The sequence below is a fragment of the Saccopteryx bilineata genome, chromosome 2 (assembly GCF_036850765.1).
Source record: "Saccopteryx bilineata isolate mSacBil1 chromosome 2, mSacBil1_pri_phased_curated, whole genome shotgun sequence".
NCBI classification, from domain to species: domain Eukaryota; kingdom Metazoa; phylum Chordata; class Mammalia; order Chiroptera; family Emballonuridae; genus Saccopteryx; species Saccopteryx bilineata.
The window spans coordinates 346,436,759-346,461,820 of record NC_089491.1 but is presented as its reverse complement, the minus strand read 5'-3'; the positions used below and the strand labels follow the sequence as shown (position 1 = coordinate 346,461,820).

The 25,062-nt window shown below is 48.4% G+C and overlaps 1 protein-coding gene across 1 annotated transcript in view; it reads right to left on the bottom strand.

Moving 5' to 3' along the window:
- The window catches only part of CNTNAP2 (contactin associated protein 2), a 1,332,419-nt gene that overhangs the window by 107,646 nt on the left and 1,199,711 nt on the right, over positions 1-25,062 (bottom strand). The window contains exons 17-18 of the mRNA XM_066262524.1: positions 20,931-21,149; positions 7,236-7,472 (exon numbers count right to left, since the gene is read on the bottom strand). Of these exons, the coding sequence (XP_066118621.1) occupies positions 7,236-7,472; positions 20,931-21,149 (456 nt within the window). The remainder of the gene's footprint in view (positions 1-7,235; positions 7,473-20,930; positions 21,150-25,062) is intronic.

Below are 25,062 nucleotides of genomic sequence, written 5' to 3'. Positions count from 1 at the left end.
GAGTGGCCCCAGGTGATGAGGATGGCTCCATGGCCTCCGCCTCAGGCGCTAAGAAGAGCTCAGTAGCTGAGCAATGGAACAACACCCCAGGTGGGCTACAGCCAGCACCCCCTAGTGGGCTTGCTGGGTGGATCCTGGTTGGGGCACATGTGGGAGTCCATCTCTCTGCCTCTCCTTCACTCACTGAACAATACAAAAAAATTATCAAGCCGCTTGATCTTACTTCATTCATATGGAATAGTGATATATTAAATTTTACTGCCCAGAGTTCAGTTGAATCAAGAATCTTGGCTTTTGTTGAATGGGAACAGATTAGAAGCCACAGTCTACGTAGTGAACTCATCACAAGGAAGAGTCAGGTAGAGATTACCGTGAGGCTGAGTTAAACACATCACTATATCACGCACCCAGATTTTGTGAGACCAACGAAGATCATGCACTTAAAGTTCCAAGCAAGGGATGGCACTGGAGGGCTCAGCGGGCCCTGATCATTTCCATTTTCTTGGGGTCGGTTTTAACGAGAGTGAAAACATACAACAGCCATTTATCTAAGTCAAGCACTCTCGCCGTGGGTTGCAATCGACAGAGGTAAAAAATATGTGAATGAGTTCAAAGCCAGGTTGATCTGTGAAAATGGGCAGATTAAAAAGATCTGAGAGGTCAGCTCCAAACCCCTTAGGGCTGGATCATTTCAGAAAGTCGACTTCCTCTGGGCAGGGATGACTAGGGGGAGGACAGTTGCTAAAACCAGAGCTGCCTGGTGGGAAGCAGCAGAGAGAGGTGGGGAAGAGAGGGCGTGCCAGAGGAGGCTCTGAGGCTCGGCGGTCATGATGAGGTAGGTGCTGAAGGGCCCGCAGACGTTGGTGAACGGACCTGCTTGCAAGGGGCTGAAAATGTGGGTGATTTCAAAGCAAAACCCACTGGACAACTTATTAGATTGAGCCCTTTCAGGTTCAGGAAAGAATAGAAAAGCATTTTTTTCCCCACTGCAATCATGGGGCTGATACATAGGCAATGACAGTGTGTTCGTTTTGTACACGTCATATTATTTAGAGTTCTGATCCTTGGTGAAGAACAGGGAATACAAATGCTTAACAATGCACACAAATAAAACACCCAGGGGGAAAAATCAGTTGTATTCAAAAAGGTCCAAAATCTGGTGGGTATTAGGAAAACAATAGCACAAACTTGGAAAAAAAATGTTCTTTGTTCTACATGCAACACAAGTTAAAATACAGCTGTTCTCTATTGCGTTTGGTGTTTCACAAAGGGCTTGTTTTACTCACTGAATTTTAAATTGCTTTCCCCAAGAAATTGATTAACCAGGTTTTTCTTCTCCCAAAGAAATTTATTTTCTCATTTGTTTATTTTGTTTTTTTTCTTTCCACCATGAGATTTGACAGTGAAGTCACCTAAACTTGCCAGTTCTTTCTGCACTTTGACTATTTGGGATCAAGTCAAAAGTATCTTCTTTTATCTAAAACTGTGTATGGACTTATACATTAAGTATTTTCTTTCTTTTTTTTTAAAGCTTTTAATCAGATTAGCTTTATATGTTTCCAGGATATTTTTTTAAGGTGCATCTAAGGTCTGAAGATTTAAGGAACATATCAAAAGAGAAAGGAATATCATCCCTTCTTGAATAACACTCCAAGAGGAAAAGGAAAGAGTTCTATTCTTGTTCCTTCGGGCCTTCATCCAAACCAAAAAGCCTCCTGCTTCAGCTGGAAATGGAATAGCAGCCCGTGAAGGGCACCTCTCCCTGCGGGTGTGAGACTCTCCTCCGAGTGGGGGTGAGGACTGGTGTTCAGACCCTAGACAAACACGCCAGTGCTGCCAACAGCTAGAGTCGTTTGATGTAGGGAAGAGATTCTAAAGTGCAGAACGCAGTATTTCTTTTTGTTCTCTCCCTCACGTGTTTCTAACATTTTGTATTGATTAATTTTCCCTAAAAGGCTTCAAACATGCTCGAAAAGAGTGGCCTGTTGGTATACTTCACTTCCTGGGCCATGCCCTAGAGCCATGGAGAGGAAGCTTCAGAGCTCCTTGGACAAACTCGCCTCTCCCTCCTGCTATAAAAACATTCCTCTAGGAGGCAGGGCTGGGGGATCCTCTCTCCCTGAGAGGTCTACCCTGGACCTGAGTCTGAGGTCTCCTTCTAGCAAAACAGAGTGCTGGCGTCTTTCGATGTTTTCCTGTCTCCTGATGAGCGTTGGATTAGGAAGGGACATCGCAGGGACTCAAGTGGGCTCTTGACAGGGATGGATACTTTGCAGCAGGACCTGCACAATCGGGCAGGAACCCTGGGATGCGGTGATTGTTGTCCCCAGTGCTGTCTTCCAGAAAAGTGCACGTCCTCCAGCCCACCAGCGTTTGGAAGTTGCGGACTACAGTTTCATCTTCAGAATGCTATTACCGGGACCACAGTATGTAGAGTTGACATCTCAACAATACTGTCTTTGTTTGTCACGTGGTGAGGTGGCAATCCCATACTCAGAGGTAACTGAATGACATTTAAAACTCTTAGGGAAGGACTAAAGAGTGACATGATTTAAAACAAAAACAAAAACACAAACAAACAGACACCAGCAGGGCTGAGAATGGAGAGTGACGGCCGTGGTTTGACCCGTGCCAGGTTCTATCTCTGGAAATTTGTTTGAGTGATCCCACGGGCCCTTCACCGTGGGATTAAGAGGCAGGTATGATGTATTTCTAAAGAGGAGGCCGAGCGGAGTTGAGCAATTTGTTGGAGGTCACTTCCCACCCTCCAGGGGGCAGCGGCAGTGAAACCCACTTTTTTTTTTCATTTTTCCAAAGCTGGAAACGGGGAGGCAGTCAGACAGACTCCCGCACGTGCCCGACCGGGATCCACCCAGCATGCCCACCAGGGGGCGATGCTCTGCCCCTCTGGGGCATCGTTCTGCCGCATCCAGAGCCATTCCAGTGCCTGAGGCAGAGGCCACAGAGCCATCCCAGCGCCTGGGCCATCCTTGCTCCAATGGAGCCTTGGCTGCGGGAGGGGAAGAGAGAGACAGAGAGAAAGGAGAGGGGGAGGGGTGGAGAAACAGATAGGCAGTTCTCTTGTGTGCCCTGGCCGGGAATTGAACCCGGGACTCCCGCACGCCAGGCCGACGCTCTACTGCTGAGCCAACCGGCCAGGGCCATGAAACCCACTTCTAATCCCACTGTCCACTTTCTGTGCAGGGATGTGAGTTGGCCATAAACAGTTCCTTCTAGGACATCGATAGCACAGACCATAAGATTTTAGCTTGTGTCATGATGCTCCCAGGGAGGGTCGGAGACGCAGTGGGACCTCACGAGGGTGGTGTGTGGTGGGCGGCAGTAAATGCAGGTCACACTGTGATTATTGGACCACTGTCCCTCACTCTGCAGTCCTGTGACCTTGGTTCTTCTAGTTCCGGCCTTTGTATGAGTGACAACTGAATGTTTTGGCAGAAAACAGAATACTCCCTAAACTCCAAAAAAAAATGAAATGGTTTCAGAGTATTTAAAGATAGGTATTTCTCAACTGCAAATTCTGATTTGGCAGATGAACATAAAACCAAAAAAAATTGTGAAGACGAGTGAATTAGAAGCTATTTTTGTGCCTCTTGATGATAAAGTTCCCGTGGAACTTGGCTCAGTGAAGGGGCCATAATGACAAACCGTTCTCAGCAGCGCGGATGACAGCTAATTCTCATCTCTCACATTCAGGGTTTCTGGATTCTCCCAATTTTGTGTCTATAAACCATTGCAATGTTTTGAAAATTGCAGTAGAGTCAGATTCAACTACACACACAAGGCTTTCAGGCACATTAGGCGCTCACTGAATTTTGGTTAAATGAATAAGTCAATAGAGGAATATAGCTCACACCTAAATGTGGCAAAGAGAAAAAGAAGGAGGGAAAGAGGAAGGGAAAGAGGGAGGAAGAAAGGAAGGAGGGGAGAAAAGAAGGAGGGAAGAAAGGAAGGAAAGACGGAAAAAAGGAAGGAGAGAGGGAAGAAAGGAAGGAGAGAGGGAAGAAAGGAAGGAGAGAGAGAGAGAGAACACAGAGTTTAAATAGTGTGGGCCATTTGCCCCCATTCCCCCGATGACCTAATCCACACGAGGACAAGAAGAGAAGCCTGGCTGACATGCTCCCCCGGGCTCTGCTGGGTCCCATGCCTGTCCTACTGTGAGCCTCTCACGTGGCTGAGTGTGGTACAGTGTCTTGAGCTATTTACTTGCATACAACTTGGCCCCAATGGAGATATTATTCTTCTAGTGCAGGGGTCTCAAACTCAACTCAGCATGTGGGCCGCAGAGCAAGATCACAGCCGTTCGGCGGGCCGCACTAGGTCTACAAAAGGCAACTGTTACACAACCCTTTTCTCACTGCAGTTGAAAACAAAAAAAAAATCAGTACAACAAGCACAATCGTACATGCAGTTTACTCAGTGTCACAAAACGACCAGAAACTGTAGTTCGCATCACAACTGCTGTTAACTAAGCTAATATCTAGCTAGGATGCTAGAGAAATGAAAAATACAAGTAGGCCCCTAGGCTTACTTAATTTTATTCAAAATATTTTGAACTTCGTGGATTAGTCTGTGGGCTGTGAGTTTGAGACCCCTGTTCTAGTGCATGCAGGAAGGGTGACTGCTTCAGAGGCATGTATGTGCACAACTGGGCTCTCTCCAATGTATTGAGCTATGGGTGTTTCAAGGGCAATTTAACTATGTGTACACCCCACCTGAGACGCTACTCCATTCCATAGAGTGGGATCCGAGGGTTCGATGATTTCTAGTTAATAACTAATTATTTTCTGACCAGTGATGGTTGACCCTTGAATGAATGACTCTTGGTACTCTTCTTCCCCAAAAAAGGCCAAAGAGGAGGAAGTTAGAGGTGAAATACATCAATACATCAGCAGGTGGAGATGAGAAAATGGGGCAAACAAGAAAGGACAATAAACACTGGTGTTTTCACCCTGCTCTGAGGACATCTGACAGTGCATGTTCCGGTGTGTTTGCTCACCGTTTGCCTGCCGTGCGTGCGTGCGTGCGTGTGTGTGTGTGTGTGTGTGTGCATGTGACTTTGTGTAAACAAGTCAGGCTGTGTGCGGCATTGGGACCCGCTGCTCTCACTCTGTGAATTACTGTGAGCATCGGCTCCCCAGCCAGAGCGCAGAGCTGTCCTGTTAAAGGCTGCCCATCAGGGATGGTCATGAACTCCTTCCCGGATAGGGACCATGGCTGCTGAAGCCCAGGTGCCAGCCCTGGGGTCACAGAAGCGGTAGGGCAAACACCAGGCCACGTGGGAGGTGAGACCCCGAACAGAGAGGCAATCTAGGGAGAGGCTCGAGAGGAAAGATGCCGTGATGGTGAGCGGGCTTGCCTGACCTCAGACGGCACGTCCCTGGAAGGCGGCGTGATTCCCCTCAATCGGCAATGTCACTGTCCCCGAGTCAGGAAGAGACTTGTCTGGACTCAGGAGGATGCCCACAAATACTTCCCAGGTACGTTTTTAATTTAATTTAAAAATTTTCAGGCTCAAGCCACTAACTGAGTCCAATGTAAACTAATCCTGCTAAACAGTGATTAAGAGAATGTGTAGGGGTCTTTTGTGTCCACCCTTAAAGATGAGGTCAAAGGCAACCCCGGGGCTTCAGGTGAATTTATCTCCGATAACTGGCAAAGCTGCCTTTCTATGCGTGACTATTGCCGACCGACCCCTGGTGGCTTTGGTGGGGCCATTGTGTTTAACCCAACTCGCAGACTTCCTGCCAATGGGTGCTTAGGGAGTGGAGTCTCTCAGACATCCGCACCGCCTTGTCTGCGATCAGACATCACGTCGGCCATGGAATGACAGCATTCAATTAGCACCGAGCACAACGGATGATAATTGCAAGACTGTCATTTCTACAAGAGCAAAATAAATGGGTTCGGCAGACCTGTTCCGTTGTGCAGTGCAGGAAAACCACGGAAGCATGTTGCTCCGAGCAGAGAAAATGCCCTGTAATCACACTGTTCACGTGTGACAGTGTTATTCAGAGATGGTGTTCCTCCCCACGCTGGTTGGTGGCTGTCTCATGCTCGCTCTTCAAACTCTGTCTGACCTAATCTGCATGCTCATGTGCGAGCACCTCCAGACAGGAGCCTGGATGTACACAGGATGTGATGGAGTAATTCCTCCTATCATTGTGGCATCTTGTGCTAACAGTGCCAGTAAAACCACCCTCCGTGTGTTTCTGAGAGTCTGACTAGGCTGCTTATGCAAAGCTTCTTAGGAACACGTGTACCCACCACGCACAGAGAGCGTCACCCACATGCTGTGCATTCACTTAGAGACAGAGGCGTGGTTCCCATGCATTTCAACGGTAGCTTGGGAAAGGGGTTCACCTGCCTCTCCCCAGCCCTGGCCACGGAGCAGTTGAGGCAATATCTTCCGGTCATGCAGGACCACAGGGCACGGGACAACTCCCATATGCACTGGGCTCTATGTCATCCGCTGACTGGCTCTGCAGAATGTGCCGGGCATTAAAGGAGTCTCTCAAGACTGAAAGAGCACAGGAATATATAACAAAAAGATGGTCCGAGCTGACTGGTTAGATAGGGCATCTCAGTTTCCCTGTGGTACAGCTGCGGCTGAGAACCACTCACAGACGCATCCCGAGGAAGAGTCATAATGATGACAATGACAATGTCTAGACTAAGAAAGAGGCTTTCTTGTGAGGCCAGCTTAACTCCAGTCTCTTGGAGGCAGGAGGTGAGGGAGGGGTGGGCGTCAAGACCCAGGGCCGTACTCACTGGCTCATCGCAGCCCACCCTCTGTCCAGCGTGCTGACCCCCACTGACGGCCCTTGGTGGGAGGGTTCGAGCCTGAGTTCCCTTCCAGAGCCCTTACTCCGTCGCTCACCGTGAAGGTGCGGCATGGCTAAGTGCTTTGTGACACGAAGGAACCGCTGAGCTAAAGCCAGCCCTGCTAAGTGCTTTGTAACATCGCAGTCAGTGCATAGGTCACTGGGTTCTGAGGGAGATTCTGCACCACGTTCAATCAAAGCTTCTCTCCTCTCACCTTATTAAACAACCGATTAGGGACTGACTGAGACTCTTTTCCTAAGATAGAAGAAGAATTCTGAACATCTTACCTTCAGAATTAGGACGCGCTTCTGTGCAGCCGTAAAACCATTATGTCAAAGATTCAGGCTTAAAAGGATGTGTAAAGAAATGACCGGACACCAGTTTGGACTTACCTTTGTTGCAAAACGTTCCATCGTAGGCCGTGCTGGAGCAGTCGCAGGAGTAGCCGTGGTATTTCTCGACGCACTTGCCTCCGTTCTCACAGTTGGTCCCGTAGCTGGTGCAGTGGCCCGAGCACCCAGATTTGAAGCCGGAAGTGACCTTCGCCCTCTCCTCCAGGTCCAGCGTCACCCCGTTCATCCTCAGGGAGCGGATGCAGCCCAGGAAGCCCTGCTGGCCTCCGGCACCACCTGGGAACGACAGAAGGCACGCAGCTCAGGCAGGAGGACCTCTGCAATGGCTCCTCGTGACCCTGAACAACTGTGGTCGGAGCTGAGACGGCCAAGGGCAGAGAGCAGCATCCTCGCTTTCAACTTGCTATTGCTTCACAGAAAAACTGGATGCTGTCCCCCCTCCCCTTAAGCTATCTAGTGCCCAAGTAAAAGAAGCTGCCTTTCTGAGATGCAATAAATTGGCTATAGAAATAAAATGTTTGGAGATACACAAAAATTATGCCAAGCTGTTTTGGAAGCCTCATCTGGTTTCCTATAGAAAAGATGTTTATACTAATCTCTAGGTTCTCCGCTCTTCAATTTCACGGCATTCAGACCCATACTATAATCTATTGAAAGAAATGTACAACGGCAGAGAGACGTGAATATGTTAACATAGTTAACGAGTCAGTTAGCTGGAAGGGATAAGCCCACTTGAATGGAATTGGAAGTCCTGGTTCTGGTCTCACAAAATGCTTTGCTACAGAGTTCATGCTAAGGGTTTCCAGGGCCTTGTACAGTGGGGGGTGGGGTGGGTTAGAAATCGGAATTAATCATTTTTCACAAAAGTCACACCACACCACATTTATTACCAGGTCAGGTTAGATTTCATTGCTGTTGTCTAAAAGTCACCGTAAAACAAAGCACAAAGAGAAAAGTTCCTTGTGATATTTTGGAGTAAGTTATAAAGTTAGAGAGAAGTTCATGAGCATGACAATATTAAACTATTCCCAATCAACTTCATGGAAAGATTCATTCTTATCCAAGTGGATTTAACTGTGTCTGTAATTACGTGAGCTATGTTCTTTTATTTTATTTTTTATTTTTTTTAAAAGTAGCTGGTACAAAAGGAGTCACTCGAGTTTATATACATGTCTGTAGTTTAGAATTCACAACTTTTCTGGAAATAAAATGAACAGCAGTTAAAATTATTAAACAAAATACATGATGGGGATTTAGAAAAAAGATAACTGTTGACAAAATAAAAGTTACTCTTTTATTGAAGGCTAGGTAGTAGGGACTGTACTGTAGGCCTTCTATATATATGTCAATCACCTGATTCTCACAACCTGTAAAGGTAGGCATTATGATCACTGCAGCCATTGTACAGATGAGAAAACTGAGGCTTGGGGAAATCCAGACATTTACACCAGGACTCAACGGTCCCAAGTGGCAATGTTGTGACTGATCTGCCTTGTTCTCTAGTCTACGGTCTGAAATGCTGGTCTATGTGGACCACCTGATGCAGAAGCAGCACTTCAGGGTCTGAGCCCCAGAGATGTCTACATTTTGGGTATCTTCAAAAATGGAGGAGTGGTCAGTGGGATTGTGAGAGACAGGGTAAGGCTGGTGGTCTGGGCATGGATTCCTATCATTGTTCTGTTCTGTTAAGAAAAAAGTCACGATAGCGGATACATCAGGCAGGGCTGGCAGAGCTTAACGCTTAGCCAGAGATAGGCTCATGTTCGCTCGGACCCATAAATAAATCCTCACGCGTGAAATGACAAAGCACTCTATTGTCTTTAGAAGCCCCCGACCCGCAGTTCTCTCATCGGGTAGCAGATAAATTTGAATAATAATTTTCCAGGGAACTTTTTTTTTTTAAATGAAATGTTTGAAGAGAGGACTAATTGAAGGGAGTCCAGTGCCCTTTTGGATCCAAGCTCTGGGACAGTAGATGGCAAAGAAGTGATTGACAACAACTGCTTTGAAGGATTTCCCAGTCTGCAATCTGCTCGTCAGCTCAGCCTCACACCTGTGCTGAAGGGAATCTGGGCCTTTGCCACCCATGATTTAGAGGCATTTCAATCCATTAGTCACCTTTTATGTGTTAAACATTTTAATTTGGCTTCTATCATTTTAGCAGCTACGTTTTTTTTTTTCTTTTTTGCAATAAGGGCTTTCCAAGGGCTTTTTGTCCAATAAATGCCTCACCATTTAAGTTTTTATCACTTGTCAATTAAGACTATTTCCTTTCAAAATATGCTAAAATGTAAAAATCATTGCTTTTAGTTATCTCCCTCCCCCCCTTTTTTTCCTTAGCACAAATGAATGTAACAGATTTTCATTGTGGAAACCATAAATGTACTGATGAGTGAAATGGAAAAGAGAACCCGTGATTCTACTCGGATATAATGACGTGCTTTCACTTTGAACAAATAGCCTTTTCTACTTTTATCTATGAGCAGACACGTGTAAACAACAAAACAAAGGAAGAAACGGGATCGTGGTATACACATTGTTTCGAAATATCACAAAATATTTTCTAAGCAATCCAGGTACAATAGAGCATCTTGTTTCAATATGCACAAAAAGTTGCTCCCTCTGTGAATGCATGATAAGTTAGTCTGTCTTCCACGACTATTAGACCTTCACGTTTATTCCAACTTTCCTGATTTTTATATGATACCGAATAAACACCCCTGTAAAAATCTTTGTGCACATATCCACTTTTTACTTAGAATTAGTTCTTGGGTAAGTGTAATTGCAGGGTATGAGGATATATCCATTTTAAAGGCACTTGAAATATATTTCCTCTAAAAAGAGCTTACCAATTTGGGTTTCATCAGTGGAAAATGATAGTCCCACCTTCTGCACACCAAGTCTAATACCTGGCAGGATTGAATTTATAGGAGAAGGGACAAAGAATTCATTGTTTCAATTTGCATTGCTTCAAATACTGTAATTTGAATGATTTTTATGTTGTACCAATTCTTACTTTTGTTTCTTCATGTCAGTTGCTTTTTTGGGGGGGGCTGTAGGAGAAGTCATGTTTCTTATTCATTAACAATGTTGTGGGCTTTTAACTTAGTTACAAATTTGACAACTACATCCTTCCCGTTTGTGTCTGTCCCTTAATTTGTATATAATGCTTCTCCCCCCCCCCCGAAAGTTCTGAATGTTTACGGTAGTCACACCAGTCTATTTTATGTGTGTGATTTTTGCCTTCTATACCAGACTTACAAAGAACTTCTCTAACCTAAAATAATATAATTATTCAACTATATTTTCTCCCAGCACATTTATGAATTTACATCTCTTAACATTCTATTCTTTTCATCTATCTGGAATGTATTCAATTTGGAAATAATTCATATTTAATGGGTCTCAGCAATAGTTGAGAGTTTGACGAAGAGACTGTTAAAAGATGCTAAGTAAATATTATTAATATAAAAAAATCAGAGATTAAAAAAAAAGGGCCAATTGGCAGAGCGAATAATTCTAGATTATATCGTATTTTTTATTCTTATTATATATTATATATCTTTTAGATATATGAATGCAGTTATTTATGTATGTGGGTCTGTTCCGGAAAGGGTTAGAGGGGGCATGTTCTTCAGTTTCTCTGCCTTAGATTCTTCCAGGTCCTGGATCTTTCTGAGGTTTACACTTACTGGTCTTCCTTCCTGACTTTGTGTGTATGCCTCTCTCCTGGTCAGGTCTGTGGACTGTTTTGGGTTAGTTGGGTGGCTTTCATTAAATCTCTCAGTTCCTCTCAGCATCAATTTCTCCTACCCATAAAAAAAGGAGGTTGAACGAGGTGACGTTCCTGATTCCTTCCCGCTCTGGTCCATGATATACAACCTCTCCCTCTGTCATCCAGTGTCTCCGCCTCTCTATTTCACTGAATTAGTCCCAATTTCCCCTACGTTCTCTCTCCTCTCTGCCTTCTCCACCATTGCACTGCTACCGGACTTTCCCACCCTTCTCTTAACTGACCGTGACATGTAATGGTGATCGAATGGGTATTTGTTGCCTTCTTTAAATAGAGCCTTGTACTCTCTCTTCTTAATGTATAAAGCAGATAAGTGGAGTGCCATGTCTCTCTCTCAAAAGAAAAACTAGATAACTTATGCTCTTTTTCTTACTTTGATAGGCCCCTGATTTATTAAATTGGTTAGTGAGATGGAAAGTACTCTTACTGATCTAAGTCAATTAAAAAGAACAGTCTTTTGTCCTGAAAATATTCGTTATGGATTATGCAAAAAAGAAAAAAAAATGTTAATGCACTAGAACCGTTGATAATTGAGTTCAACTCGTGCTTTCTAGAAATCTTTCTTGATGACAAATGTCACAAGTTTAAATGGTAAGTTTGCAAGCAAAATAAAAGAATGCTCCTTAATCTTTGTTGATTGTAAAAATCAACACACTGTCATTGGAGAGAGCTCCCACCATGCAGGGACTATGTGTACATTCATCAGACCTGGGATAGCCATCCAAGGGGAGATGTGGGTTTAATTTGTAAATCTTTTTTTTCCCCTTTGGAAATGCTATTCAGGTACAGCAATTTCAGATTAATTATGAAAATTCTGTAACTACCCATCACAGATAAGACACCCTCATCAAATGCACAGAAGATCGAGGCAATATAATCAGGTATTAAATTAGACAAAGAGGGTGAAGATGGTGATCCTGAGGAATTATTAAAAAAAGACACTGTTTTCCAATTCAGGGCATAATGGTTTTCTAAGAAGCAAAGCTGGGTTCCGGAGAACCAAAACACACAGAAGTCTTTGCTCTTGTAGAGTTTACCTTCTTATGGAGGGGGAAGGAAATGTAACAGACTCAACACGTTAAGGCAGGTGTACTGGGTGTTGGACGGTGATGACCACTATGGGAAAGAATGTCAGGCAGTGCTCAGGGACAGGAGTGGGCTGGGGGAGGTTGTGATTTTGATAGACTCCACTGAGGAAGCAACAGAAAGAGGGTCCAGCAGCACGTCCCTGGGAAGAGGGCTCCAGGATGAAGAGGGACGCTGTGACTTCTCTGTGTCCAAGTGACCCACCCAACCCGGGCCCTCCTCCATGGCTGCCACACCGGCCCGTGGAGGCGAGGGGGGCAAAGCAGTCTGTGCTTGGCTAGCGGGGCCCCCGGAGTTGCAGGTGCTGCACCTGCTCCATCTCCTGTTCTATGTGTGAGCATTGTCTCTTAGGTAACACGGATGACTGTCAACTTGAATCCACAAAAAAGGAAATACAGATGTGTAACCTTGAAACCCAGGCATCTGCTTAAGCTGGGGACCTCAGCAGTGGAGGGAGTTAACGGACGCCAGATCACATGATTCAATGCTTGGGAAGCCGGGGTTTGGAAAATGGTTTTTACAGATATTGCTTGTGAGTGTTCATAACTTCATTCAATAGGACCAATTTTATTTTTTTTTAGTTCATTATCATGGCATGGATGTTCTACTGTCCTTCAAGAAAAGGAGTCCAAACTATTTAAAGTAGCTGAAAACTTCAAAACAGAGATGGAGGGAGCACTGGGTTTCTGATGGTGAAGAGCCCTCATAAGCGTCTACATAGGAAGGCGCTGTGACGCGGATGGCGCTAAGTGGTCTGAGTTCACAGGGGAGGCCACGCCACCAGGACAGGCATGATCAAACACCGCTGTGTCAAAGCTGATATTAACTGAATACTAGCTGCCCCACATCCTGTCTCAAACTCAACAGGTGTGAACTCTTGGAGCGAGGCATGATCATTATCCCCACTTCCCAGGCGAGGAACAATGGAGACCAAGGAGCGCTGACTTGTACCGTGATGCACAGCTCGTCGGGGGCCAGACCGTGGCTGACAGAGGGATCCACTGCTGAGACGAACCACTCACCACGTGGAAGGACATCTTCCCCGAAGCCATGAGGGTGTGGGACGCTGGAAGAGGCGTGCGGTGCTCACTGTTCAGAGCCGGGGCCAGATGGTCAACAAACACTTCTTTGATGCCATTATGGAAATAATTCATTTTTTTTTTCTTGGTGCAAGGGCTTAATATACTGCAACTTTAAAACCAAAGCAGTTATGTGCTCCGCCCCTAGATGGTGGGCGTCGGTCACCTCCCTCCGCTTGGTCAGGGAGGGTTCCTGTAGGGGGCCAGCGCTCTGCAGCAAGTCTCTCTGTTCCAAGTCCCTCCCAGCGGTGGGGACTGAGAGAGATGGCCGCGTTAAACCACCAGAGCCTAACCAGATCCCAACGGTGGGGACTGAGAGAGACGGCCGCGTTAAACCACCAGAGCCTAACCAGATCCAAATTTTAAATGATGAGTAGTGACTTCAGTGAACATCAAGGCACACCCTAATTTTAAAGAGGTCAGTTTGGAACGCTGTCTAAATATTTCTTTTACCAATGTCTGTATGCTGTTGTTCTGCTCATGAGTTCTGCTCATTTTTGGAGCAAAATAAGCATCTTCTTTCTGCTGATTCTAATATACTACATTCTCTCACTCTCTCTCTCTCTCCTTATTATCTGTCTTTAAAAGTTTTTATTTTTATTTATTTATTTTAATCGACCTGAGAAAGAGAATCATCTAATTTATGCATTTGTTGGTTGATTATTGGATGTGCCCTGACCTAGGATGGAAACTGTAACCTCAGCATATCGGGATGACACTCGAACCAACTGAGCTACCTGGCCAGGTAGCAAAAGCCTTTGTTTTTTTAAACAATCATATCCAGTCTCTTTTCATTTCATTCACCGCCAAGAATCATCCCCAGTGCTGTTAGCCACCTGTCCCCTTGTTCTCTCTCTAGGACTCCAGACATCAAATGAGCCTTTGCAAACATCTGCCCCAGGAAGAAGAAAAGAAGCCCGCAAGGAGGTAGGGTGAGGAGGAGGGCAGAGGGGGGGGAGGAGGAGGACAGAGGGGGGGTGAGGAGGAGGGCAGAGGGGGGGTGAGGAGGAGGGCAGAGGGGGGGTGAGGAGGAGGACAGAGGGGGGTGGGGAGGAGGGCAGAGGGGGGGGTGGGGAGGAGGGCAGAAGGGGGTGGGGAGGAGGGCAGAGGGTGGGGTGGGGAGGAGGGCAGGGGGGGTGAGGAGGAGGGCAGAGGGTGGGTGAGGAGGAGGACAGAGGGGGGTGGGGAGGAGGGCAGAGGGGGGGTGGAGAGGAGGGCAGAGGGTGGGGTGAGGAGGAGGACAGAGGGGGGGTGAGGAGGAGGGCAGAGGGGGGGGTGGGGAGGAGGACAGAGGGGGGGTGGGGAGGAGGGCAGAAGGGGTGGGGAGGAGGGCAGAGGGTGGGGTGGGGAGGAGGGCAGAGGGTGGGGTGGGGAGGAGGGCAGAGGGGGGGTGAGGAGGAGGGCAGAGGGTGGGGTGGGGAGGAGGGCAGAGGGGGGGTGGGGAGGAGGGCAGAGGGTGGTGGGGAGGAGGGCAGAGGGTGGGGTGAGGAGGAGGGCAGCTGGGAGGGCGGCAGAGGACAGAGGGTGTCTGCGAGGTCAGGACTGCCTGGAGGGCATGTCTGGGAACATGACACTACGGGGAGGTCAAGGAAAACACAAAAACAGTAAAAGGCTACGTGATTTGGTTATTTTTGAGACAGTGCTCTCCGTGGAGTAACGATACTCTGACTAGTGAGGGGACAGGTTGAGAAAGGGTTTAGCAGGTGCTTGGTTTATGAATCAATGGCAGTGGAAGACAGCTGCCCCCGTCTGGGCGGGAGGGGGCCTTCGGAGTGGCGTGTGGGGACATGAATGAGGAAGTGACTGAGACAGAGACCGTGGGAACTAGAGGTCCCTCATCCCAGGACAAGAGATTTCTCCTCTTCGTGAGGAGCGCAGTTCGGGCCCATGGGTCTGCCTCTCGCTTAGGCAGACGGTAGCTGTGGAGACGTGTGCTCAGCCTGTGGGAGTGGACATGAGCTTGCAAGGCCACGGGACCAGGCCTGGGAGGAGAGCACACATACAAGCTGTGGTATGCCCAAAGAGGAACTCTAGACACACAACTGCTATGGAGCTGCCCACAGAGCTTACACACACAGGGCTCAGTGAGCGGGCAAAACACGAGGTGAGGTTTGTAGTACAATCCACTAATGCAGAGTCACAACGCCCTGGGCTTTCCGGGACACACACATGTTCAAACAAATACATCACAGGCGTACACAAAATACATTCCTCTGGGTACCAGCGGTAGGGAGAGAATGGAATTGGGAATGCTGAAAAAGGAAAAAAGGAAAAATAGTGAAGTGAAATTAAAATGAATGAGGAACCCTGCCCGGAGTGTGACAGCCAGACCACGAGATGAACTGTGGGTCCCATGCCATGCGCTCCCCACCCTGGACCTCGACAACGAGGCTGACGACAGGAGAGAGGACAGAAAGAGGCATTTAGGGTGCAAAGCTCTGTCCGTCCGAGCTAATTAGAGTGCATACTTCCCCCCCACTTTTCTTAGAGTCTCCCAGGACAGATGGGGGGTGGGGGGTGGTGGTGAGCAACTGTCCCTTCCTCACTGTCTGTTTCACTGATGCTAATTTTTATTTTTTGCCCCAATCTTCTTCTTTTTGTGTGACCGGTGCCATTTAGCATCATGAAGTTTAGTTTAGTCCTTACTAAAAGACTGGGGGAAAAAACCTATGTGGGACATTTCTTGACTAATTTGTTGACTGGCTCCTTTCTTTGGTCCGAAGCCTCTCTCTCCAAGTCCCTGCACGGATCGTCACCTCCGCCTTCGGAAAGTGGCTCAGCCCCAACGGAAATAATTAGGTGGCATTAGTTAATTCAGAGACTGTCTTTTAGTTGAAGGCTCCAAGGAGGGTTAAAAGTTCACCGTCCATTCGATTATGTTGGGCGTACATAAAAAGAAGGTAAAAAACCGGCGTCCGCCATAACTTCCCTTCATCTATTAAAACTCTAACTAAAAAGGCAGCTGAAATGGCAAAAGTTAATTAGTTCTGACCGCTCAAGGGCAAAGGGCAGGAAGAACATATGGTGAGTCCTCGTGGGGAAGGGCCATCCTTCACGGGAGGTGGAGAGGACGGGGTGTGGGGGGGTCTCCTGGCTGAGGAAAGAGCTTCGGACTCCAGTGCGCCCCCCAGGCGGGGCTGGGAGGGAAGGGGGCCGGGCGGGAGAAATGAATGGAGCTGCGATCCTGGGACAGGCTGGGAAGGCAGCCGCTTCCATCGTTTATTTGCATTTTTGTTCTGTAGGCAGTTTATTGACTTCTTCCAGTAATTTTATTTTATTTTTTTTCCAAACTAGATTATATCCAGGAAGTCATCTTATTTTATTTCTGTTCTTCCGGCTGTGGTTTCTAGGCATGACCCCCCACGCTCCCTCCCCCAGTCTGGGCGACAGCGGAGGCGGGGGGGGGGGGGACGACCCTGCATCAGGACCCCAGCCACCATCGATGAACAACTCAAGGGCAGCAACTACGAAGTGATGCTTCTCATCTCTCTCCCTTCCTGTTTGTCTCTGTCTCTCTCTCTCTGTCTCTTGCTAAAAAAAAAGATATTTCCAAAGATGGCAAAGAGCACCACATGTCGAGAGAAGAATTCTGGAGGGAGTTTATGAGAAAACACACCCTTCTTGCCTGGGAGATGGGACGGCCTACGCTTGACTGGGAATCTCAACTCCAAGAACGAACAGCAAACGTGCATTTCACTGATTGGTGCGCTCGAGGGCTCACTCAGCAAATTGTCATGGGACAGTGACGGTAGTCTTCTTCTAGAGCTCTGCCGTCAGGTGGCTCCCGTCTAGGGGGAGGACGCCAAAGTAAGTGACAGGGTTACAAGTCGTCAGGAGCATGCATGGCGATAGATGACTGTACATGGAGCAGGCAGAGAAGGCCTCTCTGGGGACAGACACAACAAGGAGTCAGCTGTGTCGATGTCCAGGGGCGTGTTTCAGGCAGAGGGAGCAGCCCGTGCACGTGCGCTAAAGCAGGGGTACTCAGGGCACATCTCCCATCTCTGCAGGCCAGTTAGGGGGCCAGTTAGGAGACCAGTTGCAACAGTCCAAGCAAGAAGCATGCGGCTTTGACCAGGGTAGGACCTGAGTCAACAGAGAGCAGTGATATGTGTCCAGGGTGCAGTCTGGAGGCAGAGTCACAGACTTACTGATGGAAGTAATGCAGGAAAGGGAGGAAGTCCAGGGTAACCCCAAACTCTGGGCTCGGCAACAATGCGTGGACAGTGATGTCACATACAGTGCCTCCCTGTCTCCCATGCGTCCTCCTGAAGACACCGCTTCTTCCACTGGGTCACCAGCCAGGCTTCCCACACAGCACAGAAGATCCCGAAGGAGTGAGAATTAATTTTCCAGCTCCCTGGGGCTGACATCTTGCACAGAAGGTGTGACCTCCCTTAACAGCCAGAGCGATTCAGAAGAAGTCCGAGCCAAGAGAGTTGCAGCCTGGACCTTTGTCATTAGTTAAGAGGACCCAACCTTCCCTCTCAATGAGCCACTTAGGAGCTTGGCTTCTTCCTGAGGTTTTCTGTAACAGCCTCCAAGCTCTCCTGGACTCCAACCTCCTCCAGAAACTGCTGCCAAGAGCTGTGACCCGCTCTGGCCTGGCTGGAGCTGGCTGTGAATTCATCTCTCCACCTGACGCCTGCCCTGTGTCACCTGCTCACCACTGCCCTACAGCACATGCTCACTAGCTCCCTGATCAGGCCCTGGGCTGCCCGCTGCCTTGGTGGCCAGGACCCCGAACTCCCCGGCAGGTCTCTGTGCCCATGGAGCTTTGGCTCAATCCAGACTGGTGTCGTTTATGCTTAGATAACGACCTTGAGCATCTCTGCTGTTCTCCAAACACAAGGAACAATCTGGCCTGTGGCTGCCACTCAGGCCATGGTTCTGAGTCCCTGGGAGGGCTGAGGCTAATCAGTCACCGTGGGAGGAGGCGACTGTCCCAGGGAGGAAGAAGGAAGCTGAGAATAAAAGGTAAACTATGGAGAAACGACTCTGTGTGCTATGCCAGGGGACTCCACAGTGACTCCCACAGGTTACCTCACTGTGTCCCAAGATGCAGAACTGCATCCCTGTGTGACACAGAAGTACTGAGTCACCTGTCAGCAGTCTCTCAGCTGGGATGGGATGGAGGTGGGATTTAAAGCCCATGTTGTCAACCACAGGACACAGGAGAAAGGACAAATGCTTGGCAGCTCAACCATCTCTAAACATGTAATCATACGTGCTTAGGGTTGGAAGAAATGTTGGGAACCAACTAATTCAACTGCTTTATTAGACAAATGACGCTTCTTATTAGAGCCGGACTGAGAAGAACTCTAGCTGCTGGAATTCCTACTGAATGGTCTTGTGATAACAGACTCCCAAATTTCATAGCTGGTGAACTCGATGTCTTTCTTGAAACAAGCCCCCCTCCACATGTCCCCTGGAGTGGGCTTTGATCGCAGAAACCTGTGCACATTGGTGTAATCATCTGGGAGGTACACATCATGCCCACCACAGAGATAACAGGAAAGGAGGAGCCGGGACATGAAACTTGCTCTTCTTCATCAAGTGAAAAGTTGGGTCGACTCATTGTGTCTGTCTAGTGTTCTAAACCATCTCTGTCCAAGGTCACTCGTGGTTTCATAATTACTAAATTCAAAAGATATTCTTCTCGTATAATGCCACGCAGAACACCTGCTATTATTGTCGTACAAACAAAGAGGATCTCATAGAACTCCTGGGTCTCCCCCACCTACTTCTTCCTGGCTTATTTCCTCTCTTCTTCTTCTTCCTGAGATGCTATTTCTTTCTTTTTGCCAGTTCTTTGAATTTTAATCGTTCTGCCGAATTCTGCCTCAGCACTCTTCTCTTTGTATAAATTATCCTTGTTTAAACAAATCAAAAAATATCCAAGACCACAATATATGCTGCCTTGTCCCCTCTCCATTTTACTTGGTCTCCACATTTAATGGAGACCACTGTGGTCAGTGAACAGAAAGGGGTAAAAGTGAAGTTGGACCTCCATAGCCAGGGACACGTTAAAAAACAAAGGAGAGAGAAACGGGTCAGTCAGGGTCCCATTATGATGGAAGCCAGGTCGACTCTAACCAGCATGCTTGGGAATAACGGGAGTTTGGAAGAGACTCGTCTTGGGGAATCTGGGCAAGACATATCGATCAAGGGACCTTTAGTCACAATATTTAGCAGCAGTCAGTGAACCTGATGTTTAACTCACGAAAAGATGATTTAAAAACAAGGCGCGATTCTGAGAACTGTACGTTGAGGGAAGGGTTGCGAAGGGGTGGGGTCTAGCTGGGGGTGGAGGAGTCAGCACTTTATGTCACAACCCCAGACCTCTTTCCTGGCTCGAGCTGACACAGTAGGACACATCGGGCTTGCTTCCAGAATGAACGGGCTGAGCTGACTGCTGTCGTTGGCCCACGCTGCCGCAGACGAGCGAGTATCTAACTTTACCTTTCTCCTTGTGACTTTCCAATGTTCTTAAAGCATCTCCACACAACTATGGAAGACCCGCGAGGGGGGCGCTCTGGCTCTTGTGAAAATGAACTGACCCTCAGTGAGTCTCTGCCACCGGGCAGCGCGTGTTATGGATGCGAACAGCCACCAGGTCACGTCTGATGTTGCTTGGTCTGAGGCTGTCACAGTTGGCTGACTTGATCAATTAACCCAGAAACTCAGAGCAGTGGTGGTGGTGGGGGTGGGGGGTGTCTAAGGTGGCACGCAGCTTCAATGTCCTTCAAACTTGCTTTCTTTTCATTTAACAGAGGAAAACTGTGACTTTCCTAAAGTGTGGGTTTTCTGGAAAACAAAACTGAAAATTTGACTCGCCATGGGAATTGGAGTGGATGGGAAGGAACCTATTAGGTTCAGCTGTGACAGGCCGAGAGCAAGAACCAGACCCCGAGGCTGAACCCCACGGTTCGGCTGAGACAGGCCGAGAGCAAGGCCCAGACCCCGAGGCTGAACCCCACGGTTCAGCTGCGACAGGCCGAGAGCAAGGCCCAGACCCCGAGGCTGAACCCCACGGTTCAGCTGCGACAGGCCGAGAGCAAGAACCAGACCCCGAGGCTGAACCCCACGGTTCGGCTGCGACAGGCCGAGAGCAAGGCCCAGACCCCGAGGCTGAACCCCACGGTTCGGCTGCGACAGGCCGAGAGCAAGGCCCAGACCCCGAGGCTGAACCCCATGGTTCAGCTGTGACAGGCCGAGAGCAAGGCCCAGACCCTGAGGCTGAACCCCACGTCCTGCGCAGACCTCTCAACAGCGAGTGTGTCAACTTCTCGTTGTTGAACTTCTTCCAGTGCAGGACGTGGGGCTCAGTAAGAAGCCCAAAGAAAGGAATGGCTTTGTACTTACATTTCAAGCAAACCTGAACATAGGGAGTCCACCTCCTTCCTGTCCCCTCCCTCCCTCCTTTTGCACAGTTACAAATGTCTTAAATTATCAGAGAACTGGATACTGTTCTAAAGTCATAAGCCGGAACTTGCACGGGTCAGAGACCTGAGCAACACCCCCAACTCCCCTCTGACTCTGCAGACGAAGACTGCAGGGACTCCACTACCAGAAAGCGGGAAGTGGGACTGGACTCCGGCCTCTTGAATCCCCTTTCTCGTTCCATTCCGTCTTGGGAGAGACAACAGGAGCCCCCTGCATGCGTAACTTTCGGAACGATCACTAGCAAAGCACTCCACAGGCTGTTGCACTTTTTCTGTCGTGAAGGTCAGTAAAGCCAACAGAGGTGGTGACAGTGGCCGTGGCCCTACTCACCCACAAACAGCTGACTGTAGAGCTCCAGGCGGGTGTGGCCCTCTGTGGGTGCCTTTCGGATCTGCTGGGGCAGCCGGTCCACCTGCAGGCTGGCCTGCTTGACATTCCTCTCCGCGGTGACCCGGTGCCACTGGTCGTCATTGAGAGGGGTGGGTGACCTCACTACGATCTCCACTGGCCCATTTCCGACATCAAATGAGAAGGACACTTCCGTGGCAGCTGGGAAAGCAGAAAGTGTGACAAACAGGTGAGTGGCTTCCTCCCAGGTACCAAAGAGCAGGAGAAAAACAGAGCAGAGGGAGAGAAAGAGCCCAAGCCCACCACTCGCTACAAAGGTCCGCGGCAAAATCCTGCAAAAGAGGATGAACCAGCCCTCTGTTATGAGCCGTCACTCACTAAAGGGAGGAAAACAGACCTGTACCAAGGTCCGGGCAAACATTTATTTTCTTCATCTCTATGGAAACGTATCGAGAAGTCACCATCATTGACTCTAGACTGAGAGCCAAACTCTGGAGCGGTTACGCACATGTGGAGTGTCACCGATTGAACCAGTAATGGAGTCGAAGTCAGGGTGGGAACCCAGGCTTGTCACATGTTTCAGACCCTGGATCTTTTGATCCTACACCCAACCTAACTCCACAGTGGCTCTTAGGGCAGGGCTTAATAAAACATCTATTCATCTATTTCCCACTCCATCTCCAGAGAGCTGGGCTCACTCAGTCGGTCTGGTTGTAAGCATCGGTATTTTTTTTTTTTTTTGTGTGTGTATTTTTCCAAAGCTGGAAACAGGGAGGCAGTCAGACAGACTCCTGCATGTGCCAACAGGGATCCACCCAGCATGCCCACCAGGGGGCGATGCTCTGCCCATCTTGGGGCGTCGCTCTGCCGCAATCAGAGCCATTCTAGCGCCTGAGGCAGAGGCCACAGAGCCATCCTCAGTGCCCAGGCAAACTTTGCTCCAATGGAGCCTTGGCTGCGGGAGGGAAAGAGAGAGACAGAGAAGAAGGAGAGGGGGAGGGGTGGAGAAGCAGATGGGCACTTCTCCTGTGTGTCCTGGCTGGGAATCGAACCCGGGACTCCTGCACGCCAGGCCAACGCTCTACCACTGAGCCAACTGGCCAGGGCCAGCATTGGTATTTTTAAACACTACCTGGAAAATATGAACAGATAGCTCGAGTTGAGAGCTACTGCTTTGGGAGGAATTCACACAACTTCCTTTTATTTCCTTGTCATTGCTACTGGAAGCTAGGAAGTTGTGAATTGTTGGTGTGTATGAATGAAGGTGACCTACATATTTTTTTTCCAGACTACCTGTGGCTGTCTAAAAAGGAGCTCCAGAACCCTGCAGAACAACCCCCTTTCTAGAATCATTTGCTACACACCTCGGTCGTTCCCCATCTGGGATGCTGGGTCCTACTTGCAACCTGCCCTTCAGCACTGACCACAAATTATGTTTCCCCCCACAGATCTGCTCCAAGTCAACCTCCTCCTGCAATACCTCACTGTTCAACAACAGAAAATGGTTTGGGTGGTTGCTTTGGCAACTTCGGTTGTAAGCAGTTTTCTTGTGTCACATTTTATTTTTTTAATCCCCAAGTGACCACTGAGTGTTTTATAAGCACGGTTTTTAAATGTTTATTTTTTCCCCCTTGCAATTGGCAGGAGAGGCCGCTTCGTGTGGAAGCAGCACACACATCCCCAGCTCCTCAGGCTCGGTGACTTCTTTTTCAACATTAAGGAAGTGGTCCACCAGTAGATGTTCTGACTTTGGTTACAAAGAGATTTAGCCCCTCTATCTACCAATAAGCATCTGCCTAATCTCTAAGCACTTTAATATCTTCCATTTTTTTCCCTCCCTGGGCTAGTGGAAAACTCAGCTTCTTTGGACTAGTACCATTTTGAGGTGATGTCGCAAGCAATCAAACTTCTAATTTGAAAACCGCAGTACGCCGGATTCTCCCAGGACCCAGCCTGTTCCCTGCCTTTGGGTCAGGCTACCTCTGAAAGCTGCATTAACTTTACTGAACAAAAGGGATATTCAATTCAATCAGTTCAATCAACTTAATTGTACCCAGGAATTTTGGTCCTTGTCACCAGAAAGGGAACTTCCAGTTTAACACCTGCAGTGGGTCCAGCACGTACTCTGGTGAGCTATCGCCTCTGAATGAGGAGCTCCTGCCCTGGGTGTCACTGCGGTGTGACGGAGGCCAGCGACCTTAATCAAGGGCCCCATGGCAGTACGACCAGCATGCAGGCTGACAGTCCCACGGCCCATACACAGAGTGATCCTTCCCTGTGCGTCTGGCCTAGTCAGCGGGGAGAACGCAGCCTCCGTCTTAAGATTGAACCTGGTGTGTTCTTGTGGTGCTACGTTTCTGCAGGTGCCTTTTAAAATGTAAGTTGTCAGAGCAGCAAGAGAACGGGGTTTCTGATCTAAGTGGAAAAGACTGTTTTGTATTAAAAGTATCAACAGCCATCAGGGACATAGAATTTAGGGGTAAATTGGGTGTAACTCCACAGGTCTGCCTTGGTGGTGGAGGACAAATGTGGCTCTCATTTCCGCTCCTCCTCCCCTCTTGCTACGACAAATTCTTCAAATGTCACAATTTAGAGCAACTCTGAGCTAATCAGATGTTAACTGGAAATACCCATACTTTTTTTCCCCTGCTCGTCCCACTGGACCCCGTTTCTTCCTCTGGACCAGGGGCCATCTTAACATCAACACTTCCTTCTAGAGAAGGGATCATGCCGGGCTTAGCCTTCTCACCCCTATTGGGTCCAGTAAGAGAGGTTCAAGGCCAAGGTCCTCTGAGAGCATGACCCCCCTGCAAGAGCTTCCATTAGGCTTTTGCTGAAGCAAATATTCACCATTTTATCACGTCCCCCTTCCCTTCGGTGCTTCCTGAGGAAGGGGGCTGCAAGGCCAGTGTGAGGGCAGGGGAGACAGTTCCCCTGTCTCAGTCACTCCACGTCAGTTCCCCTGACATCGCTAAGGGACGCCTTTGAGACATCCTGTCTCCAGGGCACATGGCAAGCATGCTTCACAGGCTTCTGAAGTTTGGTTTGTGGCTGACTGCTCCTGATCTTCTGGGTGAGAGGAACTGACATATTAAAGGAGATCATTACAGAGGGAGTCCAGGAGTGGAGTGCAGGAAGGCAGCATGAAGGGACCCGCGCGGGGCCTCCATCTTTGCTTAATGCACGTCCCCGTTTGGAGAGGAAGTGTCACCTGTTTCTGCCTGTGGGAAAGGGATTTCTTACACAGTGAAAATATCCTTGTTTCCAGAAGAAGGCATCTGAGACTTGCACGGATCTGGCGTGGCAAACACTAATGGTCGCCTTTCCGTTAGTATCAATGAGGGAGTGTCTGAGATTTAACCTAACTGCAAACAAAGAAGCTGACCTACCTTAGTCCCAGAGGTGCTGGCCCAAGACAGGGGACTTCTGGGTCAGAGACCAAGGACTTTTTCATTTCCTGGTGTAGCAGGGAACATGAACGTCATGCCCACATGGGTTTCTCCCTTGTCCCCCAAGTCCCAGGGGGGCATGTGATGCAGCCAAGAATTCTAAACCTAGAAAACTGCAATATTTTCAAAGGGCTGCTAGCAAAACTTGCCCCACTTCTGCTCTGGGGAGAGGCATGAACTTTATTATCCTGCTCGGAAAACAAACCCGCCCTCTGTCGTAGAGGAAGACACCGTCATCCAGGCTGTTGGGCATCCACGCATCCATAGAAGGGTGTCCGCAAAACCCCTCACTCAGAAGACAAGCAGAAGTGGGAGAGACTCATGTAAGTTTTCCCCCCAACAATGAGCCACTCCTCCCCTTTTCTTTGTGACCTGGCCCAGTGTGGTCCAGGGATCTATGTGCTTCCACAGAATCTTATGCATCCTGTAAGGATGGCCCTACCCCAGGCCCAGAGGGCAAATTTGGGTTTGTCTAAGTCAGACAAGGCAATTCCATTCTCTTTGCCAATAATCTCATTAGGATGGGACCTATTATTCCCTCCTGGCCGATACATGAAAGTGATTCTTGAGGGGGCCCTTTGGAACAAATTTCTTAGCATACAAGAGGAATAACGGTCTCCTTTTTGCCCCTGCATCCTGAGTAAGGGCTGTGGCCTAATGTTGCT